Here is a 23,176-nt window from a genome sequence, read left to right on the forward strand (position 1 = left end):
TTCCAAATGGGTGAAGTTATGCATTTGCTACATCTCCTTGGTCAAGAAGCAGGGACTGTGGTGAAAATTTAAGCCAGACAGAGGAGACACGCTGTGATCTGCTGTTTACAACACAGGTTTAGTGCTGTGAACTGAGGACTTCCCTCTTGATGTGTGAGTTGGTAAGAGAGATTGTTGCAGTAGCCAGTATGGAGAAGTAGGCAATGCCCAATCCAGAGCAGTTTGAGCTGAGCACTTCAGAGGCCGAGCCAGGCTGCTGGCACTAGTCTTGTGGTGTTTTCCAAGGAAATATTGCATAGGCCAGGACATGTTTATCTGAAAAGCACCTTCTTGTGTTATGTGCTAGCAAGGTGAGAGGTAATTCTGGAGTGTCCTTGTTTGCCCTTGTGCAAGCTGAAATTAGAAGTGTTTTCAGTTGTAGCGGCGTAGGTCTGAAAGGCACCCAGCACAGCACCCTGCACTGAGGCACCCAGTACTAGCAAATGGCTCCTCAAGCTGTTTCCTTCCTGCTTTCCTCAAAGGTGGTTTTTAAAAAGTGTCTTTTTTTGGCACATTCTGTTCTCTACCTCTCTCTCTACAACTTTTGGAAAGGGCAGTGTTCACAACTGGAATTTTGAAGTTTTTTTTAAATCCAAGGATTAATCCTGCAAATGCTCTGTGTTGCCAAATGTAACTTTTCAGGATGCTGTGTAAAGTACTGTCTTGGTTCTGTCTTTCTTGAGTGCATTTTGCATATGAATAAGACAGTAGCTAGTTCTGTTTTGCCTTCACTTTACCACGAATATCCATAAGAGGAGTGCAAAACCCCCTTCATTAACTCTGTAAACCTAAATATAGCACTGTGTGTGGCCTCGCACATAGCATGAGAGAAAATAGCATTACAAGTCTAAGATTTCTCTTTAAATACAGAATCTGGAATGTGATCAGACATTTCAGCTGTTTCCAGCATGTCTCAGGAGGAATTAGAATGCCAGTATATTTTATGACAGTGAAGATCAGCCTCTGTTTTTTTCCTAGGCTTGGTTGTTGTATTAGAACACTGGCTCTGAAGCTCTCCCTTCAGCTAAGCAGGTGCTTTCTGTATGCCAGTAATCCTAGACAGTTCTTTTAATCTAAACTTGTCAGCTGATACTTTCAGAATCTGCCCTCTTTGCTTCTAACATTTTTCCATAGATGTAAGCCAGCAGATGTTAGACACTTCTGTATTTTTATCTGCTCTGGTTTGTCTGATGAGCACTTACAGTCAGAACCTGTGGGGTTTTGGTAATACTGGCACAGAAAGGCAGCATAACTTACAGAGTATCTTTTAACCTGTTGCCAAGTGACAGCACTCATTTTTAAATGTAAACAAGGCTGAGTGAAAATGCAGTTCACATGCAAAAACCCCAGTATCTACTTTAGTTCAGTCTATGTAAATAAAAGATGTATCAGAGGAATGTTTCCAGGAAGTTAACAGACTTAACACTAAAAGTGTTGTTTTGTTAACAGCAGCTCTAGGACTGCTCGTGTGCATTGTGCTGTTCCAGAGCCTGGAGCAGCCCAAAGGTAGGAAGACACTCTTTTCTAAAGGTGGGGCTTAATTGCTGCTGATGTTTTTTCTTTAATACTTGACAGAGAAGCTTTTGAAGTTACTGTACCATTTCAAAAGACTTGAAATATTTTTGTGAGGTTTTTGCCTTGTTAATTTGAACACTTTAAAAGCAGAGAAGAAAAACACTAAGCAGGTATCCAGTAAAAAATGTGGTTAGTCCTTAAAACATCACAGCTCAAACAAACCCACAACACACTTTCATTTTGCTCAGGATTTTCATGTTGTAGGAGAAGGGTTATGTTCTTGGTTTGGATCAGTCATTGTAATGTTTTTCTTTCATCTAGTGCCTGTTTTAACATGGCAGAACCCTCAGGACAGAAAGATAGATCACATGAGTTCTGATGCTTTCACTGATTTTCATCAACAGCATGAGAATATCCCCATGAATCTTTAGTCTCATCCTAGATGCCTTTGCTGCCAACCCATAGGAATCTAGCAAGAGTCATGGACCTGGCTTTTCCCTAGAACTTGCACAGGAAAAATGAGGAAGTGGGTGATTCAGTTGTGTTCTATCAAGTCCCTCTTATTCCTGTTTTTACAAAATGGGGGGATTTTGGCAGCTGGAATAAGTTCAAACTACTTTAACACCTTGAGAAAGCAGACACTGATTACTTTGAGATTTGTGAGCAATTACTGGACTACAGCTTTAGACACAGTCTGGTGGATATTATCAAAATACTGACAGCTGAATGACTACAGCAGCATCTGGAATGTAATATATTGGCACTGCCCTTTCTTTCTAATCATGGCATTCCCCTGCCCATCCCTTGAATGAAGTATCAATGCTGTGTATGTCTTTTTCTAAAACAGGTGATTCCTTTAGCCTTGTAACAGCAATTTTCTTCACAGACAGGGCTTGTTCTTAGAAATTAACAACAAGGAGATGTGGCAAGCTTCCATGACAATGACAGCTGTGTCATTGGGGCTGTCAAAATTGGCTGATGGGAACATGTATCTAAGTAATACAGAGCTGCCCTTTTTTGTGGTGCTACAGTAAACTTCATAGTTTTCATAAGCTGGAACATCAAAATTAAGAGAGCAATGTTTCAGGCAGCCATTAAATATTTTTGTCTACTTAATGGAACACTGCTACCTCCTTGCTGAAGGAGAAATTAAACTGATACCACATGGTTAAGCAGAAATGCAAATACAATGCAGAAATACATGTTTTAATAGCCTGTGAAAGCCTCAGACTTAAATAGGTTAAAGGTGTACCAAGTCACCTTCTTCTATAGTTCAGGAAAGTTATGTAGTATTTTTAAACAGAATCATCAAAGAAATTCAACTCTGTAACAGGGATTGAGGTGAGTAAGTAGCATGTATCTTAGTGTTGGTCACAGTTCCCATTTTGGAAAAAGCCTTATGTGGGATGTTGTTCTTCCTCTTTCCTGGGGCAGCAGATGCTGGTCTTAATTATGCAGAGCAGTTTCTCCACTGTGCTTTCTGTTTTCCATTTATTCAATGACACCAGTTTCCCAGGAAATGCAAGCAAGTACAGGTTGCATTTCAGTTTGTTCCCTCACCTCAGGGTGCTGCCCTGCTAGACACTGTAATAAAGTTCCCTGTGGCCATATGAAGTAGCTCTTGTTAAGTAGCAGGGCAGTAAAGCAGAAGCTTGTAAAGGCTTATAAAATAGGAATTCAGCCATTAGACCTGTGACACAGCTTATTCCTGTAGGAAGGTTTAACTCAAGCTCAGTAACAAAGATAGGAAGTTTGATAGGCAGTTTATTTTTTCTTTCTTCAAAAGTGCAGCAGTGAACAGGGTCCTCTGGAAGGGCACTTTCTAAACAGATGTTCAAAACAGCAGAAATATGCTCACAACATGCTACAGCAAAGTATGCTCACATACAGAGAGTCATACAAAGAAAATTCATTTTAACTGAATCACAATAAATGACAGTTGTTTCATTATCTTGAAATACTGTATTCAGTTTGATGAATCAGTCTCAAATTTAATTTGATTGAAAAGGTATTATACCTGCTTTGGGTGTGTTTCTGTGTACATGTCCCTGCTACAGCTTCGTTCCCCAAAATGAAGAAGCCCAGTTTTCTGGGCCCCTGCTGGGTAAGGAGGGGCCTATTCTGGCTGTATTCACTTGTGCTGAAGTGATGATAATGAGTGTTGGTTTGCTTTAGGGTAACATAATGAAGTTGTTAATTGTATTTCTCCCTGTATAGTATCTACTTTACCAGATCCGATCATTAAAAATTCACAGCCCTGCTTTTGATAATAATGATTTTTAAAAAAAGTAAAAAACATGATCACATTTTATCTAAACTCAACTCTGTACCAGTAAGGCCTTTTATTTAAAACTCTGTACATTTAACATGAATGCCTTCGGTACCAGGGTACAGAAACAGCTGTGGTCAAATAGCACACAAAATGGAATATCCAGAAAGACCATTTAATTTTAAAATAACTTAGTTGGGAATTAGATCTGGATAAGACTCAAAGATCCTTCATAGTATTTTTTTAATTATCAAGGATAAGAATTAACACTGTTCATTTGAGGTTGTAAAAATACTCAGAATTAACCGCTTTATGGCAACAGACACAAGTGATAAATTGCTCTAAAAGCAATGGAAGGCAGGCAGCTCTTGGTTCCTGTTCTTCCTTCAACTACATGCTTAACAATTATTAAATCTTTATCAAAGGTGGGAGTGAATCAAATATTTCCCTGAACCACTAAGTAAGGACTGATTAATTTAATTCTGAATTTCAATTTAATACAACATTTACTACACCTCTGCCAGATTTCAGGTATAGTGTGGTTCTCTCACAGTGAGTGCCTTAAGTTACTGAGCCTTGTTACAAAATGCTTTACAGGTATGTGCAGATAGCAAGAGTAATAATTTGGGTAAAACATCTGGTCACTCATACTGAATAATCTGCATCAATTCTGTCAACTTTCATATTACTAATTAGGCAAAAAATAAACATCCAAAAGAAAGTGTCCTTGTTAGGGCTTAAAATCACTTGAAGAAAAGATAGTTATGGGTACAGAAATGTAACTCTAATACAAAGTTTTTTTCTATTAAGAATGCACATTACTTGCACTGAAACTTAAGCAGAAACTTGATGTATGACCCAGATTTGATAGGACTGATGAGGGTTCAATGTGCAGCAGTCAATATATTTCACACTAGCCTCCACACAGCTACCAAAATGAAGCTTAAACAAAGAACAAGTCTAAATTGCTAGAATTCTCTAAGCAGAACACTACCTACATGAGCTCAGTGTGCAAAACCCTTGAGAGCATGAAGACAACTTTGGTTTTGTTTCTAGAGACAAAACAGTGTATGAAGGATACTGATGAACAATACTAAAGCTTGAGAAACAAAAAACAGGATAAAGCTACAGTTGTAGTTGAGAAAAAAAAAAAACCTGAGTTTTTGAAAGCATGTAGTAAGTAGTCTAAATATCCAAAACCCTCTGCATTTATACAGATGCTTCAGCTGAAAAGTTACCTTTCAAGCTATTTTTTTTCTCTCCAAATATTTGGTCACTTCTGAGAGATTTGAAACAAAAGTTCTATGAAAATCTACCTTGTAGACCACCACCGAAGTTTGCAACTCTAAGCTACATGAAGGAAAACTTCTGTGCCTCAGAATTAAAAGCCAAGTAAGTTCAACTTATTGTAGCATTCCTTGTATCCAGTTGGTGGATCTGCACACTGGGGTGTGCACTTTCACAGTTTTGAGTCATACTTTGTTGCCTACTTAATGATTAGTTCCAATAATGAAGCTCTCTACTGGGGTTGAGAGATGTGAAGTAACAACACTAAATAGTTTTGCCACAGTTTGTCTGACGAGGGAATGATTACCATGCCTGAAAACACAAGCAACACAAACTTGTCTTGCAGAAGATCCATAATTCAGTGTTTTCAGATGGTGTGTTCCCAGTGAATCTATACAGAAGTTATATGGTAATGCAAGTTTATGTGCTTTTCAAGATTTAGAAAGATACTCAAGTTTGGGTGCGCATGACAGCTGCATTTCAGGTAAGCCTAATCACAAGGTTGATAAGACATCACGCTTTTGGAGGGAAACCAAGTGACTTCTGACATGCAGACCTTTGGTGTGAAGGCCACTTTTTGCAGGTTCCAAGTAGTTATGTCTCAACCAAAAAGCAACACTCTATGAAGCACTTAAACTGCCTAAAATAGCTCTTAGTCTAATGTCTAGTGAGCAATGATTCTAAGATTTATTTTTAGCTAGTTTGCTTTCAAAATAATTTACCTTCAAGAATCTAATCAACATAAGTTAGACATCTAATTCAAGACATTTGGAGGTTAGAGACAGATCACCTCTACTGTGGTGCCCTGGTTGTTGGATTTTGTTTATTTTAGTATTACTTCTGTTTGTGTACTAAAAAATAGATTTAAGAGTTAGCTCAAAGCACAGGCACACTTACTTGAATACTTGTTAGTCTCAACAGCCTCTTAACTCACTAGGAAGTCAGTCTATCTTAAACCCTAAGAGGTTTTTCAGTAGTACATAGTAACCCAGCCCAGCATTTCAAACCAGAAGGAGGCTGAAATTACATTCTTGTTTGTAAGCTACCAACGCTGTCCTACAAAATTCATTGGTCTCATCTAAAGGGGTCTCATTGAAAGAGACTGTTTAGCAGATGGGTTTTAATTCTGCACAAGACACTTGCTAGTCAGAGCCTACACTTTTGACTAATACCCTCCTACTCTCTTTTGGGCTAGTTTGCTATTGTCATTAACAGCTTGGAGCTCAGTTTATACGGAAACCTATAATTAAGCGTAGCTTTTAAGAAGGTCTGTGACACTGAATATGGGTGAGCATTACTGTGCAATAGCACCTGCCTATCTAACCTGACTCAAATACACATTTATTGATTTTTTAGAACAAAATAAACTGTTCAGATTCATAGGCATAGGTTCACCTCTGTGCCTGTGATATGAAAAAGTACTTGAAAGACAAAGGTGGTAATCAATGATCTGAGCAAGACAGATTAGCTGTGTCTAACACTTTACAGTTAGAGTTCAGCTGTAAAATATATATATTGCACAAGGCAACCAGCTAAAGACAAGGGGTTTCCTTCCAAACAGGGTTTGAAAAGCCCATTAAAAGTCTTCCAGCTGTAATCAGCGAAAGTTAACAGAGACAGACCTGCTGCAGTCACTGGAGAAACTGGTCAGTAGGAGCCCATTGGAAGAGGTTCCTACAGGTCTTACAAGACCTGTGCAGAAAACCTCCGAGCCCGTAGGCCGTGATTGCTGAACATGAGCCGTGGGTCAAACCTGTACCTGGAGAGAGGAGCAGAGTCAGTGTGAGCTGCTTGGCCTACAGTGACCAGCACTTCTGAGAGAGCTTTGTGCCAGAAGAGCTCTGGTACAAGGCTATGTGAGAAGATGCTTTCTCAGCAGTAAGCAGCAGTGACAATTTCTCTCTGTTACAACAGATAAACTACAACAACACCCTACCAAAAAGCTGTCTCCAAAGAAATAAATCCTAGCTACAAGGTACCAGCAGCACAGGGGCATGTATAACATCAAGCATTCAGGAGCTACATTCTAACATAAGGCTCTGCTGTCCAAAATGACAAACTTACATAGCACTTTAAGGACACTGTAAGGACATTTTAAATACTGCTTTAAAAAGCTTTGATATAAATGATTAGTGACTGAGTTTTGAGGCACAAAGTGCTATTTACTTCCAACAGCTAATATATACAGTTCAGGTCCTGTGGGAAATGTTCTTGCTAACAGCATCTCCTGGAACAATCAGAGCTAGTACTTGGAAAATGCCTGCCTAGAGAAACCAGCAGAGCTTTTCCTGGTTTGCAGGCAAACCTGAGATCAGTCTCTTGACTACTCAGAACAGCTGAAGTGTACAGCTGAGTCAAGAGTGGCTGACAACATTAAAGTGCTAGTATTCATACCATCGAAGTTATACTTGGTAAGTTAAAATATAGATTAAGCACCAAAATTAGAAGCATCAAGAAAACACCTGTATTAAAGAACAGTATGTATGACAATATATTCCATCACAAATGCCCTCTATAAAAGACTAATTTAAAAAAGACATAGTTATATTTGAAAGTGTTATAATAATGAAGTGGATCTGTTTACCCGGGATCAAAGACACCTGGTGTACGGCACGTTGCTCCTGAGCAGGACTGCAGCATCATTAGTCGATAGTTCATCTTTTCTAGAATTTCTTGATCAATTGTTTTAGCAATGTTATTGATTTGGTGTGGATCTGCAGTCAAGTTATACACTTCCACAAACACCTGCAGAAGAAAGTTCCTGCGCTAAGTCCTGAATGCTAATTAACAGTCATATTATTTGAGAAGAATGCTTTATTGGCAGCACATAGTCTCAAACATTATTTTGAACTCCACTGCAGCAGCCCCACACATAAGCTGTGTTCAGCCATGCAGCTAAGTGGTCAAAGACTGGACAGTGTGCAAGCAAAGCAAAGTTTTGCAATACCACAATTTTGTTGAAAAAGTTTGTACTTTCACCTGAAGTACTCACCTGCTACTGCAAATTCTTTTCCAACACACAAATGAAACTTGTTTTATGACTGTAAGATCACAGTAAGAGGCCTTGGCTAAGCTGGCAGTCTTTTCACTAATGGATCTCAAAATATGTAATTTCATGACCATCACATCAACACTCTGTACTCATCAGCTACTCAGAGCTGTCAGACCCAGACAGGTGTCTTGACAGCACATACAAAATATGCTGAATACAAGTATGCTACAGCCTCAAACAGAAAAAGCTTATTCTGTGTGCATAAGCTGAGGTTTGTCTGGAAGATTTTTAGGGCAGATTTGTTTTTTGGTACATTAAATCTCTAGATACTTCTGTGGGACCAATACTGGTCAAAAGTATCTCAAGAATTTAGCTGTGGTTTTGTCTGTCCTAGAGGAGGAGGCCTGACTGCAGATGATACTGATAAAAACTGGCTGAGTTGTGTCTACCTTTAAAAAAGACTTATCTGGACAGTACTTCAGCGTTTTTCTTACAAGGTTCACTGCAAGGTTATAGAAGCCACATTGTTGCACCTTCCCCATGCTGTTGGTTTTATTTTAGCTAGTTCAGCTAAGCATAGTGACCCAAAAATGCCACAGCCATACTTTTGCCTAGTAGAAAAATCCCAGAGTGACATGAAGTGTATTATTGAGTTAACTTTGAAGTCTACTTTTACAAAGAAATCCACAAGCCTTGTTTAACTTGATCATAATTTGTCAGAAAGGGGAAAAACAGAGGGCAGGGTCTGCTGATTGGTATTTTGGTTTCCTGTACAGCTTTTCACACTATCTAACTGCAAAAACATCTTGTAGGATTTCCTCCCCTGGCTTAAGTTGCTCACTGTAGACTACCATAAAACACGTTGTGTGGTGCACATTACTGGGCATACCTGCTGCTTATGCTGTGACTACACAGCTGCTGACAGCACAGTTTGTTAGATCTGTGACCCAACTGCCTCAAACCCCGCATCCCTGCTGGAGCAGCTGTGTGCAAACAAGCATAACTAAAGATCAGTCCTGTAACATGCCACCTGTTGTACATACAGCCTGTGCTCCCCTAGTGAGACCTGAGCAGCCTCTGAAGGGGGAACATTATGTCCCTTATACCCAAAAAACTCAAGATAAGACCTTTCTCACAGTTGTAAATTTACTGCTATTTTTGCCAGACAAACAAGCAAATAATAAATGAGAAATTATTAGCATGGAATTTCACGTCTTCCCAAGTACAAGAGTTGAACACCGTACCTCTGCTGTGTTATCAGAAAATACTTGTTGTTCAAAAGAGACTGCCACATGGAATTAGGCTGACAGAGAACTGAAATCAGTCCTGCACAGCTCCCTGTGAGGCTACTAGGTGATATCAGAAGGTAATAATCATAGTTTAGGCCTCACTCCCCTCCCACACCCTTTTTTTTTTTCCCTTCTTCCCAGAAGCCCACAGTTTTGGTCAAACATTCTCACTAGGAGATAAGTACTTCACTGTTTATCCTGCAAGCAATGCCAGTCTGCTTTTCAGAGTACTTCATGGAAACCTTGAGCACTGATAAGAGAGCAGACAGACACACGGCTGTGAACAGCTGACATCTGCTAGTCAGACACAGACTTACCTCCCGGTCATCAAATTCACAGTACTGCAGATCCCAGGAGGCCGACAGTGTCCTCACACAAGCATACGTGTTGTTATAGGAATCTTCACAGACGCAGTCTGGGAAGCAGTGCTGTGAAGCAAGCAGCAAACAAAAACTTCAGGGCAGAAGATGAGCTTTTCCTAGACTCTGTACCAGCTTAACCTAACTGCAGCTAACTGATGAACACCCAGATCTCAATTTAACACAAGCAAATTTGCACTGGGGATTTTAAGCAAAACCTTGCTGTTGTTATTAAACTCACCATGATTAAGTGCATTTTTTCCAGGAAGTGAGGGTACATACACAGAAGAGAACAGCACAACACACTGCTAAAGACAGCACCAATGGGATGCTTTACTTTAGTAAAACAAAGCAAACCTGCTTTGATTTAGAGTAGCTGGTGACTTAAATAAATAAAATGACAGCAAGAATTGTGCAACAAGGTTACTGAAAGTTTAGAAAGAACATTATGTCGCTGCCACACACTTGACTTAAGCCCACACCTTCCTGCATCAGTCTCCAGCCCTGAGGCTCCATAGATTCCCACTGGAAGGGTTGTTGTGACCTAAGTAGTCACATACACATGTCAGTTCCACACAGCTGAACATCTCCTTCCAGTTGTCAAAGGCTGCAGAGGACCTACAGAGCTGGCTCCTACTTACCAACACACTGGGAGCTTACATTCAGAACCAGCTTAGCCCACAGAGCAAACAGGTTTAATTCAGCAGCTATTTCCTAATATTAACAGATCTTACTTACTGTGACTCCAGGTCCTAGGCCAGGACAGGTAGGATCACTGCCATTGTATCCTTCTCCTTGGTACTCCACCAAGAAGTCTGATCTCCATGTGACATTTTTTTCTCCTCTCTACAAGAGGGTAACACAACTTAGTATCTACTGTACTGTGAAACAGAAGAAATTCTCCATGCTTGGAATAACACTAACACTGCCCACTGCTTACCAGGCAGTATCAGTCTTAAATAATTAGCTTTAGGTTAGAAGGTCTTGTGTAACTGGAAGACAAGGATTAAACTCCAAAAATACTAGTACACCCTCCTGTGAGGGTTTATCTTCAATTTATAAAGTATCATGCAGTAATACCAAGCAGGAGCCACATGGCCAGATACTACTATCCTACAGACAGGATCCCTGTAACAACTCTGCTTCCCTTTGATTTGTATCACATTACCACAACAGATGGAAAAAGATACCCTTGGCAAAAAAACCCAACCAAACAAAAAAAGAAACAGCTTTAAGAAACAACTAGGTTTTAAGCTGATCTATTTGTAGCTGCATTTTAAAAGACAGCGGAGATGGAAATATTTATAGTCAATATACAGCACCATCACAGGCATATGCAGCAAAACAATGAGTTTCAGATTTGATTCCACCAGAGTTTAAAACAGGTGCTTTTTACCTGCTTCTGTCTAAAGAACAGCTTAAGGTTTGGATACAAGGTTTTAAGAGCAAAGCACCATTTTAAGTCTGGATGATCTTTCCAAGCTTACTTTCCAAATAAGCTGCCTTCTATTTAAAGATTAAACTTAATTAAAACTAAACAGATCAACTGCAAGCAGCTTTATTTAAATAGGCTTCTGCTCACCTATTAGAAAGGTCAAGTTTACTTTACAAAACCACATGCATTCTTCTAGAGCTTGGCAGGAAACACCAGTTCTACTGAAAATGGAGTCAAACCAAAGATTTAATAAGAAGAGTCTGCTTTTCTCCTATTCCTATGCTGAGAAATGCTAAGGAAAAGGGGAAGGAGAATTCAAGGTGGAAACAACATACAGGCTTCAAACCAGGAATTATTACAAATGTGAGAACTAGCCAAAGGACAACACAACTTTCTATTATAAAATGACCACGAAGCTGGTAGTGCTTATGAAAATATATCTGCATTTAAACAGCATGCCTACTTTTTACACTCAGCTATGAGCATCCCATGTGAAAACAACATCAAAGGAAGATTCTGGATTATGAGTCAACCTAATCTATCAAAGGAAGTAACACTGACTTTGAAGAATTACCCCTGCAAGAATCATTGGTTACTATCCCTGTCCCTACTTACCAACAGCGGCAACAGTGACATCCCATCCATCTGGGTCTTATTCAAGTCATATCCCGCAATATCCAGAATAGTGGGACCCAAATCAATGTTTGCAACAAGCATCTGCAGGGTGAGAAGAACTTAACTTCAGAAGTTCAGAACCTATCTTAAATACTCATAATTTTAGGTGCATCTAAACACTACCTAATTTCATCTTTATGGGCTAATGGACCCTGTAATATTGAAAAGCAATGGTAGGGAACTTGGAAAGTGAGTTCAAAATTCATTTGCTTTTGTGGCCTGCAATGGCCTAATTTGATTCAAGCAAGAACAGACAGCTTTTTATAATGAGGCCTTTGTACTTTCTACCACTCTGTGTATTTAATTTCATTGATACATATATATGCAGGGCAATAAATTAGTAGCTAAAGTGGTAACTGTGAAACAACATTAAAAATAAAACTGTACTGGGATTTCACTTCTTCCTTACCTTGTTTATCTGATTTGGTTTTATCCCTGGTCCTCGAACTAGCAATGGAACTTTGATATCAAACTCATAGAGCTGCCGTTTGTCTATTGGCAGAGAAAACTGGCCTAAACAATAGAAGATAGAAAAAGTTAAATGGCTTCTTTTTTACATTATAAGCCTTGTGTTACCATAGAGTGGTTTGGGTTGGAAGGGACCTTACAAAGATCATCCAGTTCCACCCCTTCTGCTATGGGCACATAATTGCAACCAGTAAATTTTTAGAGGAGAGAGGTTCTGGACCTGAACTACACGAACACATTGGAGGACAGAAGAGATAACTTCAAAGTATAAGCCATATCTTAAAAAGTTTAACAGCTTACATACTGCACTTTAAGTTCTTTTAGTTGTACAACATGATACAGACAGGTCTTTGATAGATTTTTACTGGTTAACCCTCTTATACCAACTCTTCCTATAGAACATAGAGACCATTCTTTCATTTCTGTCCTAATTTTATGTATACCAGGATACACTGGTAGAGATTAATGCTGAAAACCACAACCAAACCAAAAAAACCAATAAAATTTCCAAACAACCCACACTGCAACTCCAGATTGTTCAGCAATTCAAACCAGTACTTCTCATATCTATAGTTTTCCACTGCTGCTGTTCCCATTTTCTGGGGTGATCATGAGGGTGAAAGGTTATGCAATTCCTGGATCTTTTACAAATAAGCAGTAAGCAGTGAAAATTTTACCAGTGTGGAAGCCATTGTCTGATGTGTAAAAGATGTACGTGTTGTCTAATTCTCCATTCGCTTCTAATTTCTTCACTAGTTTCTCTATCAGGTCATCTACAGACAGCAGAGTTTGCCACCTATACAGAAACAAAGTACTTCACATTAGAGTGTGAAAAATTTGCAATTACCCTGACTGCAAGTAGGGCATTTATATCCCCTCCAGTCAACAGTATATGCACTGTAAATGAATTATTTTGCTTACAAATTCTGAAAACAAACTTCATAGACTACTACACCAGATTTTTAAGGCAGCAATTAAAGATAGAAATAGACTTTGTCCTCAGTTCTTGTTGATTTTATTCTGTAGTGTCTGCAAAAGACATCAAAATGCTGATTACTTCTTATCTGGAAACAGCAAAGACCAACTTTGAAGCAACACGGTGACAAAGAGTCTGTTATCTCCTGCAAGGTCACTTATTAGTTCTTTATACATAGTTTTATATTAAAATGCAGGACTTTAGTTGTCTTTATGGGATCCTTTCTGCTTAAAAACTGTACCAGCTGTTTTGTATTACTCATGTAATGTCAGGGTCCATTATTTCAGTTCTTTTCTTTGTCATGGGGTTTGCTGTTGAGAAAAGTGACTGCTTCCACTAGCCTCCACAGACTAGATTAATGCTCAACTAACTACAGCTATTCAATTCTTGGGTTCTGTTGTCTCTTGGCTTAACTTAAGATCTTGTTGCGTAATTTTACCTTCATGTTTTAGAAAACAAGAGCCTGAAAAATCTTGGGTTTCCATCTCCAAAGTGACAAGATAATGCCTCGTAACTGCTCAAAATGAAGTTCAATACTTCAGGTAATGTTTGTTTCAAGACTTTTTAAAGAAAATACATCTGCAGTATAAACAAATACCCTTGCTTTCTATTAAAAAAAGGGAACAAGTCATGTGTACACATTATTTCCCACATCCCCTTTATAAAAAGGAATCAAGCACCTCCCCTGGCCAGTCAGGTATTCCCACGTACAGACAGAGCCAAGATTAATAAATCTGATTAGCTGGCAGACAGATCAGCCATGTTTGATGTGCATCACGTAAGAATCTAGAATTAAGTGCAGGAGAAGGTAAGGCCATTTTTTAATGAAAACCTGTTGTGCACTGAAAGAAAAGCAATAGAGAGACAAAGTGCAATTGGTCTTTTTTGTGACAAATAGTGGCAGCATTTGTGAATACAATATTTCTGAAGCCAATGACAAGTCTATTTGCAAAATGTAAACGAAGTCAGAAGGTCTTCTGAGACAAGTGCCAGAGAACTATTAGAGGTAATGTGACATTCATTGTCAGACCTACTACAACTTCTTAAAAAACTCCACACATTACAAATTAAGCAACAAAAAAGTTCTTACCGCTTTCTGTAAGCATCATCAAGAAACTGTATTGAAGAGTTGGTCATTGGAGTCTTTGCTTGTCGAATTAACCAGTGCTTGTTCTAAAGAAAAAAAAACCAACAAAGATTAGTGTACAAGAGAAGTATGACGTTTTGAACCTTTCTTAGAGCAATTACAAAAATGATTCCTGTGAAAAAGTCAGGCAAGGCTATCAAACTGACCTGACTCCAATTTTCCCTGTTGGTTTATACAAAATCTAAGTTTCAAGAGTAAGATACATTACAGCCCCATTATGCTCAGCCATGAGGAGAAGAAAATAGATGTGGATCTTTTCAAAGCAGTTCAGGGAAGAAAGGATCTAGGGAAAGCTCTCTCAGACTAATGAAAGTGGTAGCCTAAGACAGGTCTGAGGAAAACAATCTGAAGCATTGAGCATCATTGTGAGATTGGACTTGGTTGTCAAAAGTGAGATACTTTTGGGACTAATATTAGTGAGCATCCCAACAGGTAGCAAGGTGGGGAAAGCTCCTGCACCCAAAGCAATTAGAATCACTTAAGTTATAAACAGGTGAGTTCAACTACCTGTAACAGTGTCACTATCAGATTCCTAGCAGTCTAAATCAGGGCTAGAGACTACTGAAGGGAGCAGAACATTAGCATTTTATTTAGATTTTGACTCTGAAACAAGAGCATTTCTTTAGCTGCAGCATCATGGGTTCTTCTAGATGTATCCCCAACTTCCAAAAACAGCCCCTTTCTTTCTTTCCTCACCTACACCCCCAAAGTAATGGAGATGATGTAATTCATATAAAAAGTGATACTCCTACATCAAAGGACTAGTCTGAGCTGGGTCAGCTGCTCTACAAATACATGAGAAGGTCTGTTGTGAACAACCTGAAGGTTAGTATTAGTGGGGATCAGAACAAAGAATAAAGTCATGTCAGTGCAGCTTTATGCTTTTTCATTTAGTAGGTCAGAGATGACCCCACTCATCACCCTCAGCTTGAGCCTGTATTTAGCTGGTCACTCCTCTCTGTAGAGCCTCTTGTTACGCAATTTCCCCCGTCACAAGCGAATGACTGAAGGGCTCAGGCTTTAGGGACTCAAAACAAAGTGACTCATATCTCCTGCAATTACTCAGTTCCCCTGTTTTCTGCTCTTGACTACTGAAGGAAAGCTTTTTGGCATGAAGACTTAATGCTATGTCCAGTTTACTTTAATTCAGTTGTTCAGCTCTTTTACAGTAGCTGTACAACAATTCTCTGGAGAAACACAGTCTATCCGAGCTGAGAGAGGAAAAAGTGAGGAAATATATCACAAATCCTATCTTCAGCTCAGCAGAAGTTCTTCAGAGAGCAAAGGAGCTGGAAATGTCACCTGTGCACCAGCCACCTTTCAAAGGTGGTGTGCTTAGGAGAGGAGCATTGTAAGGCACAACCACATTGGGCAACTCAGGCAAGTAAGTCACCTAGTGCAGCAGAATCCTCCTCTTTGAGTATTTTGCTCTTCCTGCCTTTCTCTGAGGTTTCAAAAACTTCACACAGCACCCAAACACCTTCGTGGATTTCAATAAACTTCACACTAACTCAGAGTTCTCAAATCTGCTTCCCTGTCAAGTCTCTTTCAGCACTTACATACAAAGCAGTCCACCAATCCTGCTGCCTCCCTATGCTCCATTCTTGGAGAAATTTTAGGAGATCGAGACAATATACAATATATTGCCAGCAGAATCACAACACAGCTGTGCTCTGAATTTGCAGGAAAAACAAGACATGCAAGGGAAATACCCAAGATATATCTTAATCAAATTCTCTTTTAGAACAGCTTAGCTAAAACTCATCTGGACTATTAATAACTCTGCTTGGGAATCCAGACAGCTGCTGATCATTTCATACAATTCATAGCTGAGAATCCAAAGCAGAAGTTAAACTCAGACTCTCACCAGTGATGTACACAAGAGCTTAATTCCTATTTTTCATGTGGAGAGTCTGCCTAAATGGTTCCTCTTAGTAGCCCTTGCCCACATCCAGTATAAGGAAGTGAGGTGACATTCATTAAGGAGTCGAGGCTGTACAATCCAAGACTGTAAAGCAAGCATTACAACATCAGTGAGGGTCTCAGCCTACGTACATGTTTACTGCTACTGCAGGAATCATGCCTGCCCTAGAGAACAGTGAAGCTCTAGAAAACACTGAAGTTCCAAGAAGAGTTAGGCTTCAAAACCACAACACTGCCAGCTGCAGAAATGCACATTAGCTGTGTCCAGGAAGGAAGGTAATGTTAGTCTGCTCCGCTAGTAAAACTGCTGTATCCACAGATATTAATTGCCAAACATTAAGTCTAGCATTTTGCTCTGTGTTATACAGTTATATGCAGAGCTTTTACACCACCTAAGGGAACACCACAGTGTATATTTTGCTAGCTGCTGACTTCACTGGTCAAGTTACTTCTAAATCATTATTTTAAAAGCACTCTATTATAGTAATGGAGTCTTTAAGACAAAATCTGGAATCCCTTCATGGAAGAAAAAACCTCAGTCTGATTCCCACTCCCTAGTTTGAAATGTAAAAAGGTTGGGTGAAAGTATTTCTTACTGCCTGCAGCCCTTTCCTCCCCTTTCATTCATGTTTGTCTATCATACTGATAAGCACGTGGTCATTTTGCAAGCTACAGTCCTCAGCTAAAAACAAGTTTCATTCTGTACTATAAGAGTCACAGTGACCTGAGGTATGATTGCGCTCCTGATAGGCATTTAGGCAATGTTATCTCAGTCTTAAGATTAGAGGCAAATCTTGAAGTGAAATAATTGAACACTGAACTGAACAGCGGTGGGTTCTATATTTTAAACTACTTGGATCAAAAATACAAAACTTCTGCAAGTTTCCATCAAATTAACTGCTTGTAAAATTCACTTAATGGCAGAGTAAATTGCAGCAGATTAGTCTGAGCTAGACCATATCTGGCCATATTTGCAGGCAGTGGAAGGTACTGCCCTGTCACAAAGATGTCTGAGTTCATAACACTAGGCCCAGCAATTCTGGTTATAGGTTATTTTAGCAAATAAAAGGTAAGTTCTCAAAGTACTTAGTGACCCTGGGCCCTATGGTTCCTGATTCCAGAGGCCTCTGATTAGTCTGACATGGTTTTCACCTTGGGGCAGCTTTGCCACAAGCTCAAGGAATGGACTGCCCATCCACAAGCAGATGTATGCAGGAAGACAGGGCTCTTGCCATTCTTCACCCAAACCTTTGAGTAGCACACTACCTATGTGTTCCCCTGAAGATACTGAGAGCAATTATAAGAAATTTTTAAGAGCTTCAGAAGAGCCTAGAAATGGAACACAGAATTCACTTTTTATCTTTATCCACCATAATTCCATTGTACTACCATATCACTTCTGCCACTCTGTTGTTTTTCTTTACAAGACATTAGTATGCAAATATCTCAGTCACAATGAACTTATCTGACCCTGACAGACCAATTTAACATGATTAAACAACCAGTAGCCGTAGTACTCGTCTATTCTAATCACTGTTTAAACCTAACATGCAAGTCAGGGCCACTGCCTTCTGCTCTCACAAACTAGAATAACCTATTCAGGTTCTTGCTAGTTAGCTTACCTTGCCATGAATATTAAAATTGCTGTTTCTTGGTGCACTGACATTCTGAAAGCTCTTTGTATACTGTGGAGCAGATGTCCAAGGGGAGTGCGGTGCTGGGGTCGCGATCATCATAAAGAATGGTTCAAAATTAGATTTGTACTCCAAGAAGTCCAATGACATGTTGGCCTGTGAACAGTGTTGTTGGAGAAGAAAAGTCATGCTTCAAAGGAAACCAGCAAATATTTGACAAACCCAAACTAGACATTCATAACTTACTTAGAGTTTATTAATACTGTGAACATTTAAACTATTTCAAAAACTTACTGCTTGCTCATCTACAAATGTCTAGAACAGCAGCTCCTGATAACAATAATCCCAAGTACTCATGTTAAACAAATAATTTTTCCCACATCTCCAAAAAACGTTCTACTTCAGACCTTTGCATTAATTAGACCTGGAAAGCTCATCAGATGTTTGTGCCTGTTCCAAGCACCAACGAAATCCATCTATACTCTTGTTTCATCAAGTAAAATCAGAGCTTTCTTCAACATAGGCCAAGTCTGAGACTTTCACATGCCATCTCCTGTCTCACAGACCTCAGTTTACAAGCTTCAACTTTCTTCAGAAATAGCAATAGTTCTAAAAAAAAATTAAGCCTCACTGTTTATAGCCTATGCTCATTCTACAGCAAGCTGCAAGATTACAAGGGGTGAAGACAAGGTCTGGCGAAGAGCAGTGCCAAAATGGACTCGCTCACACCACTTCACTGCACTTTCATTTTCATTTCAGCCTATACACAATTACAAGTGGCGAGTTCCATTGCACCTCCCCTAGACCAGCCTTTAAGTTAAGGCCTCAAAGGTATTACTTGTAGATGAGCTCTTCAGTATTCAAATCTTGCAACATTTTTTTCTTGCCTGATTAGTATACCCCATTTTGGCTATCCTTTTATTTCTCTAGAAAAGGAAAAAATACCAGGAATTCCCTCTTCCTTCTAAATTTAGCATCTAAGCAAGTAGGGCTCAACTTCAGTTACGTGACAGGAGAGTCAAGGAAGGATACGAACCATTCAGAAATTCATAGTGGTAGTCAACTTTGATTGCACTAGGAGCTTAAACTGCAACACGTGAGAACTGCAGTAAAAAGATTCAGGTGTTTGGATTCTTAATACCAGACTCAAGTACCCAGGTGCCCTTAGTCAGGACTAGAAAGCTTGAGGAGCACATCAAGCAACACAGGAACTTTGCATAAGCAATCTACTCCTGTGCACTGCCCTGCAAGTGAATTAAACACTGGCTCTGAAATGCTGAATACATGTCTGGTAACTGCAGGAAGAAAGTAGAATGCAACACATTGAAAATCATAATACGCTGCTGTATCAATAGGTAATATACCACAAATAAGCAGTTTATGCAACAATGACCTGTTGGACAAAATGCTTACAAGTTGCTGAAGGATCAAAAAAACCCAGTACAATGCCAGTAATAGAATAGTCTCACTTCTGGCTTATCGATTCCAATCTAGCTTTAGACAATGTAAATCTAAATTTAATCAGACAGCTGTTGTTCAGTACCCTAAGAAACATCAATCAGTGCTGTTGCTAGTGAGCAGCTGTGTTCTAGCACCTAATGGAATGAAACTCCTCAATGAAACACTACAAGACTGCACGAGGAGACATCTCTAGAGAAGAATTTTTGTGAGTGCTGCAGTACCAACCTATACACTGTAACAACACATCAAATTATGACTCCCCCTTGGCAGACGGGGACATTCCCCCTCCCTGCCTCTGCTACTTGCCAAACAGGGCCCTAAGAAAGCTAAAGTAACTCTTCCAACCTTCCTTAAAGTATCTGACATCTTTGTAAACTCTCTTTAGTTTATGCGGATAAAGAGACTAAAACCTCTCCTGGTCAGCTGCACATTGCCCTCACATACTGTAAAAGATTGATTAGTCTTTAATATCTACAAGTTATCAGCCTGCAGGAGTTGGAGACCACAAGATACCAACACATCATAATACCTAAGAAACAAAACATGGTGTGAAGTTTATGGTGCTTCCTACTGAAATCTTGGCCCAGTTAATCTGTTACAGAAGTTGCATATTATAATGAAACATTTCCTTCTGTGAAGTAATTTAAATCTCTGCCTACCCATTCTTCCTGCAGCACAGCAGTCAGTATTAACTCCTCAGTGAGGCTATTGGCTCAGCTGGAATCCCTTTCCTCTCCACAGTTCATAAACATAATCCTGTCATTTCTAAATACACTCAGAATCTTGCTTTGCTGATAAATGCCCACCCACCATCACAACAATACAATCGTCCATTTGTGAACTAATACAGCCAAACAAATTATCCCACCCTTCTCCAAGTCCCCAGGATGAAGTATTATCTGGTCATAAGCAGCTTCTGTACACCATGCATTGCAAAATTTCTTACCAGTACATCTGTCAGATAATCTACACTGTAGTTCTCACCATGCCTTCGTGCTTTGCCATTTACTGAGAGAGTATAGTTGTAGTACTTTGAATTTTTCTCCTATGAAAAAGAAAAGTGACACAGACACTTATGCAAAGTAACATGTACATTGATTACCTGAAATAATCCAAATTAATTGCCTGTGAGCATTTGTCAAATAGGTTATGAGCATTTGCCATAAGGATACTGCAAAAATTCTCAGAAGTGGTCTCCATCAACAAAACTGGTTTTAGTGCTATCTCACACTGCTTTGGCTTTACAAATTGGTATTTTTTCTCCAGGCACTCAGTAGGAGTAGCATTTGTAAAAGCAACAGATCTGACGTACAATAAAGGAAAAAGGGGAAGAAAATTTGCATTAAATTGTTAGACGCTTTTTTCCTGCTCTTTCATGAGCAGCAAGGTTAGAACATGAGTTGGATTACAAAGCAACCAAAATTATGTAGTTAAAAAAAAAAGAATAGTCACATACCAAAGCATACCAAAAACTCCATCCAGGAGGGACATGACCAACTCCCCCTGCATCCTCTGCTCCATACTGAAAAAAGACAGATCATGACTCAGTTTCAATTATGATGAATCAAAGCCAGACATTATGTTTCATATTTATGTGCTTTATTCAACACTACTCAGAAACCATGTTAAGCCAAATTCAATTTCAGAATGGGGAAAACCACATATATGCATATAAAAAACACATGTAGGGCCTGTTAAAGAAACCAGGGTTCAATAACTAGACAGTAATTGAAAGCTTGGCAATCATCAGTAAAATTCAAATATTATTCCCTGCTCTATTCTGCATGTGAAAATATGCAGAGATCCTCAAGAACATAGTGTGTACATCATCAGGTAATGAGAGGTGATCTAAACATCCATGTGACAAGACACTTGTAGGCTTTGTGATAACAGTTCACAAGATACTAAAGAGAATTCCACATAGACCAACAGCTTCCTTCATCCTCCCCCAACCGGGGTAGGAACTTCAAGTAATGCTAGCCTCTTGCCACCTCACTGCCAAATAATCTACAACAACTGGCCTTTAAGACAGCAAAAAAAGGAAAGTAGCTGCTGAGTCAGTGCCAAACTCAAAACAGAGAGTGCCTTAGAGCAACACAACGGGTTTTCTCAGGGCTGCCCTCTCCCATCTACGTGGCTTGCCCAACTGCAGGCACAAGAGAGTCTGCTGAGTCAAGGGATGCTCAGAGGAAGCCAGCTAAGTTTCCCTTCCCCTTGCTGCCTCAGGAACATCAGCAGACACAAATTCATGCTTGGCTATGAAAACTCACATTCTATTTTCCACACTCCAACATTTTCCATCATGAAATGCAAAGAAAACATGCTGTTAAGAACCCTGTAGTTCATCTAGCTCCAAATCCAATTCCATCACACAAGAGTTACACCTAACGTTAAAGCTTTCAGTGCTGAATTTTACATCTTACTATAAACTACTAGAAACCACACATATACAAGTGACTCAATAATAAATTGTTGGGTAACTGTAGTAAAAGAGCTCTGAAAATATCTGTTCTCCTGATGAATTTGCCTCAGTGGACACTTAACTTTTAAAACAAGCCACAAAAAGAAAAAAAGAAAAAGGCACCAAATACCTCATTTAAATACTTTCCAGCAAAGAACGTTTGATAACCACACATAGCTTTGAGCAGAGCTGGGAAGGTATATGGTTCTTGAATCTTCTGCCATAACTTGCTGCTACAGTTCCCTTCCAGAGTGTTATTGACAACGTGATGATTATGTGGATACTTTCCTGTTAAAATGCTAGCTCGACTGGGACAGCAAAGTGCACTGGGAACATACTGGAAAAACAAAATGAGGAGATTTAAGAGTAGCATAGTAAAACAATTTTACATCAGAATTTATAGTTTTCAAATATCAGCTAACAGGTTGATTAAAATGTTCACCAACAGTAAAACCTACTTCTTTCTGGACACCCAGAATTACATCCCAAGTATTTTCACTAGCGAAAAACTCCACATGAAGCCAGTTTCAGGTCTCTGCAGCACATGCCCTTCAACTTCTCACCACCAGACTAGACAGGGTTTTCAGATGGGGCAAGAATCCACTAAAATACTGTTTGATCATTGACTCACTCCATTAGTTTAGCCATGGAGATACATTAGAATATGAAAAGACTGAAGTGACTTTTCATTGTGTGTGAAGCTGATGAAATTTTTGAGCAGCTTCTTTTAATGCTTCTCAGTTTATAACACGAATATTCAGACTACGCAGTTTTACTTTACAGATTAAGGAAGTGCTTTCAGAAAGTGAAACTTTACAGATTTTGAACATGATCTTAAGTTATATTCATTCTGAGACCTAAAAGTAGGTAGCGATTTAATTTTAAAAAGCCTACATCCATATATACAGGCTTCCTAAAACTATTACCATCTTTTGAGATCTCAGATGACCTAAGATACAAAATACATAAATGTGCACACCTCAGAAGTTCAGAGCGTTAATGCAAACACTTACTGCATTTACGAAGGTTATTCCCATCTGCGCAATGAGAGCATTAGTCTTCTTAAGGGGGGTCTGAAAGGAAAACACCAAAAATGTATCAGCTAAAAACGTAAGGATGCCAGGCAAAGCAGGGGACTTGAAGCAGGCTGCCTGGGAAAAAGCCCATCACCACAGTCTTTACGCACCACCCCGGCAGGACACTAAGAGTGCCCTTTCCTTCTCGCTAGGGCCTGGCGTGGCCACAG

General features: G+C 39.4%; 1 protein-coding gene across 1 annotated transcript; it reads right to left on the reverse strand.

Moving 5' to 3' along the window:
* Nucleotides 1–3,300: 3,300 nt before the first annotated feature.
* On the reverse strand, nt 3,301–23,096 carry GNS (glucosamine (N-acetyl)-6-sulfatase; the record flags this gene model as incomplete). The annotated part of the gene is made up of 13 exons (XM_008632790.2): nt 3,301–6,869; nt 7,695–7,855; nt 9,709–9,819; nt 10,489–10,596; nt 11,801–11,902; nt 12,270–12,373; nt 13,006–13,124; nt 14,395–14,477; nt 17,997–18,164; nt 20,416–20,514; nt 20,926–20,991; nt 22,061–22,267; nt 22,944–23,096. Coding segments are annotated over 13 exons (1,557 nt in total), but the record flags the coding sequence as incomplete, so codon positions are not given.
* Nucleotides 23,097–23,176: the final 80 nt, after the last annotated feature.

This window comes from Corvus brachyrhynchos, unplaced genomic scaffold (genome assembly GCF_000691975.1).
Source record: "Corvus brachyrhynchos isolate BGI_N302 unplaced genomic scaffold, ASM69197v1 scaffold32, whole genome shotgun sequence".
Lineage (NCBI taxonomy): Eukaryota > Metazoa > Chordata > Aves > Passeriformes > Corvidae > Corvus > Corvus brachyrhynchos.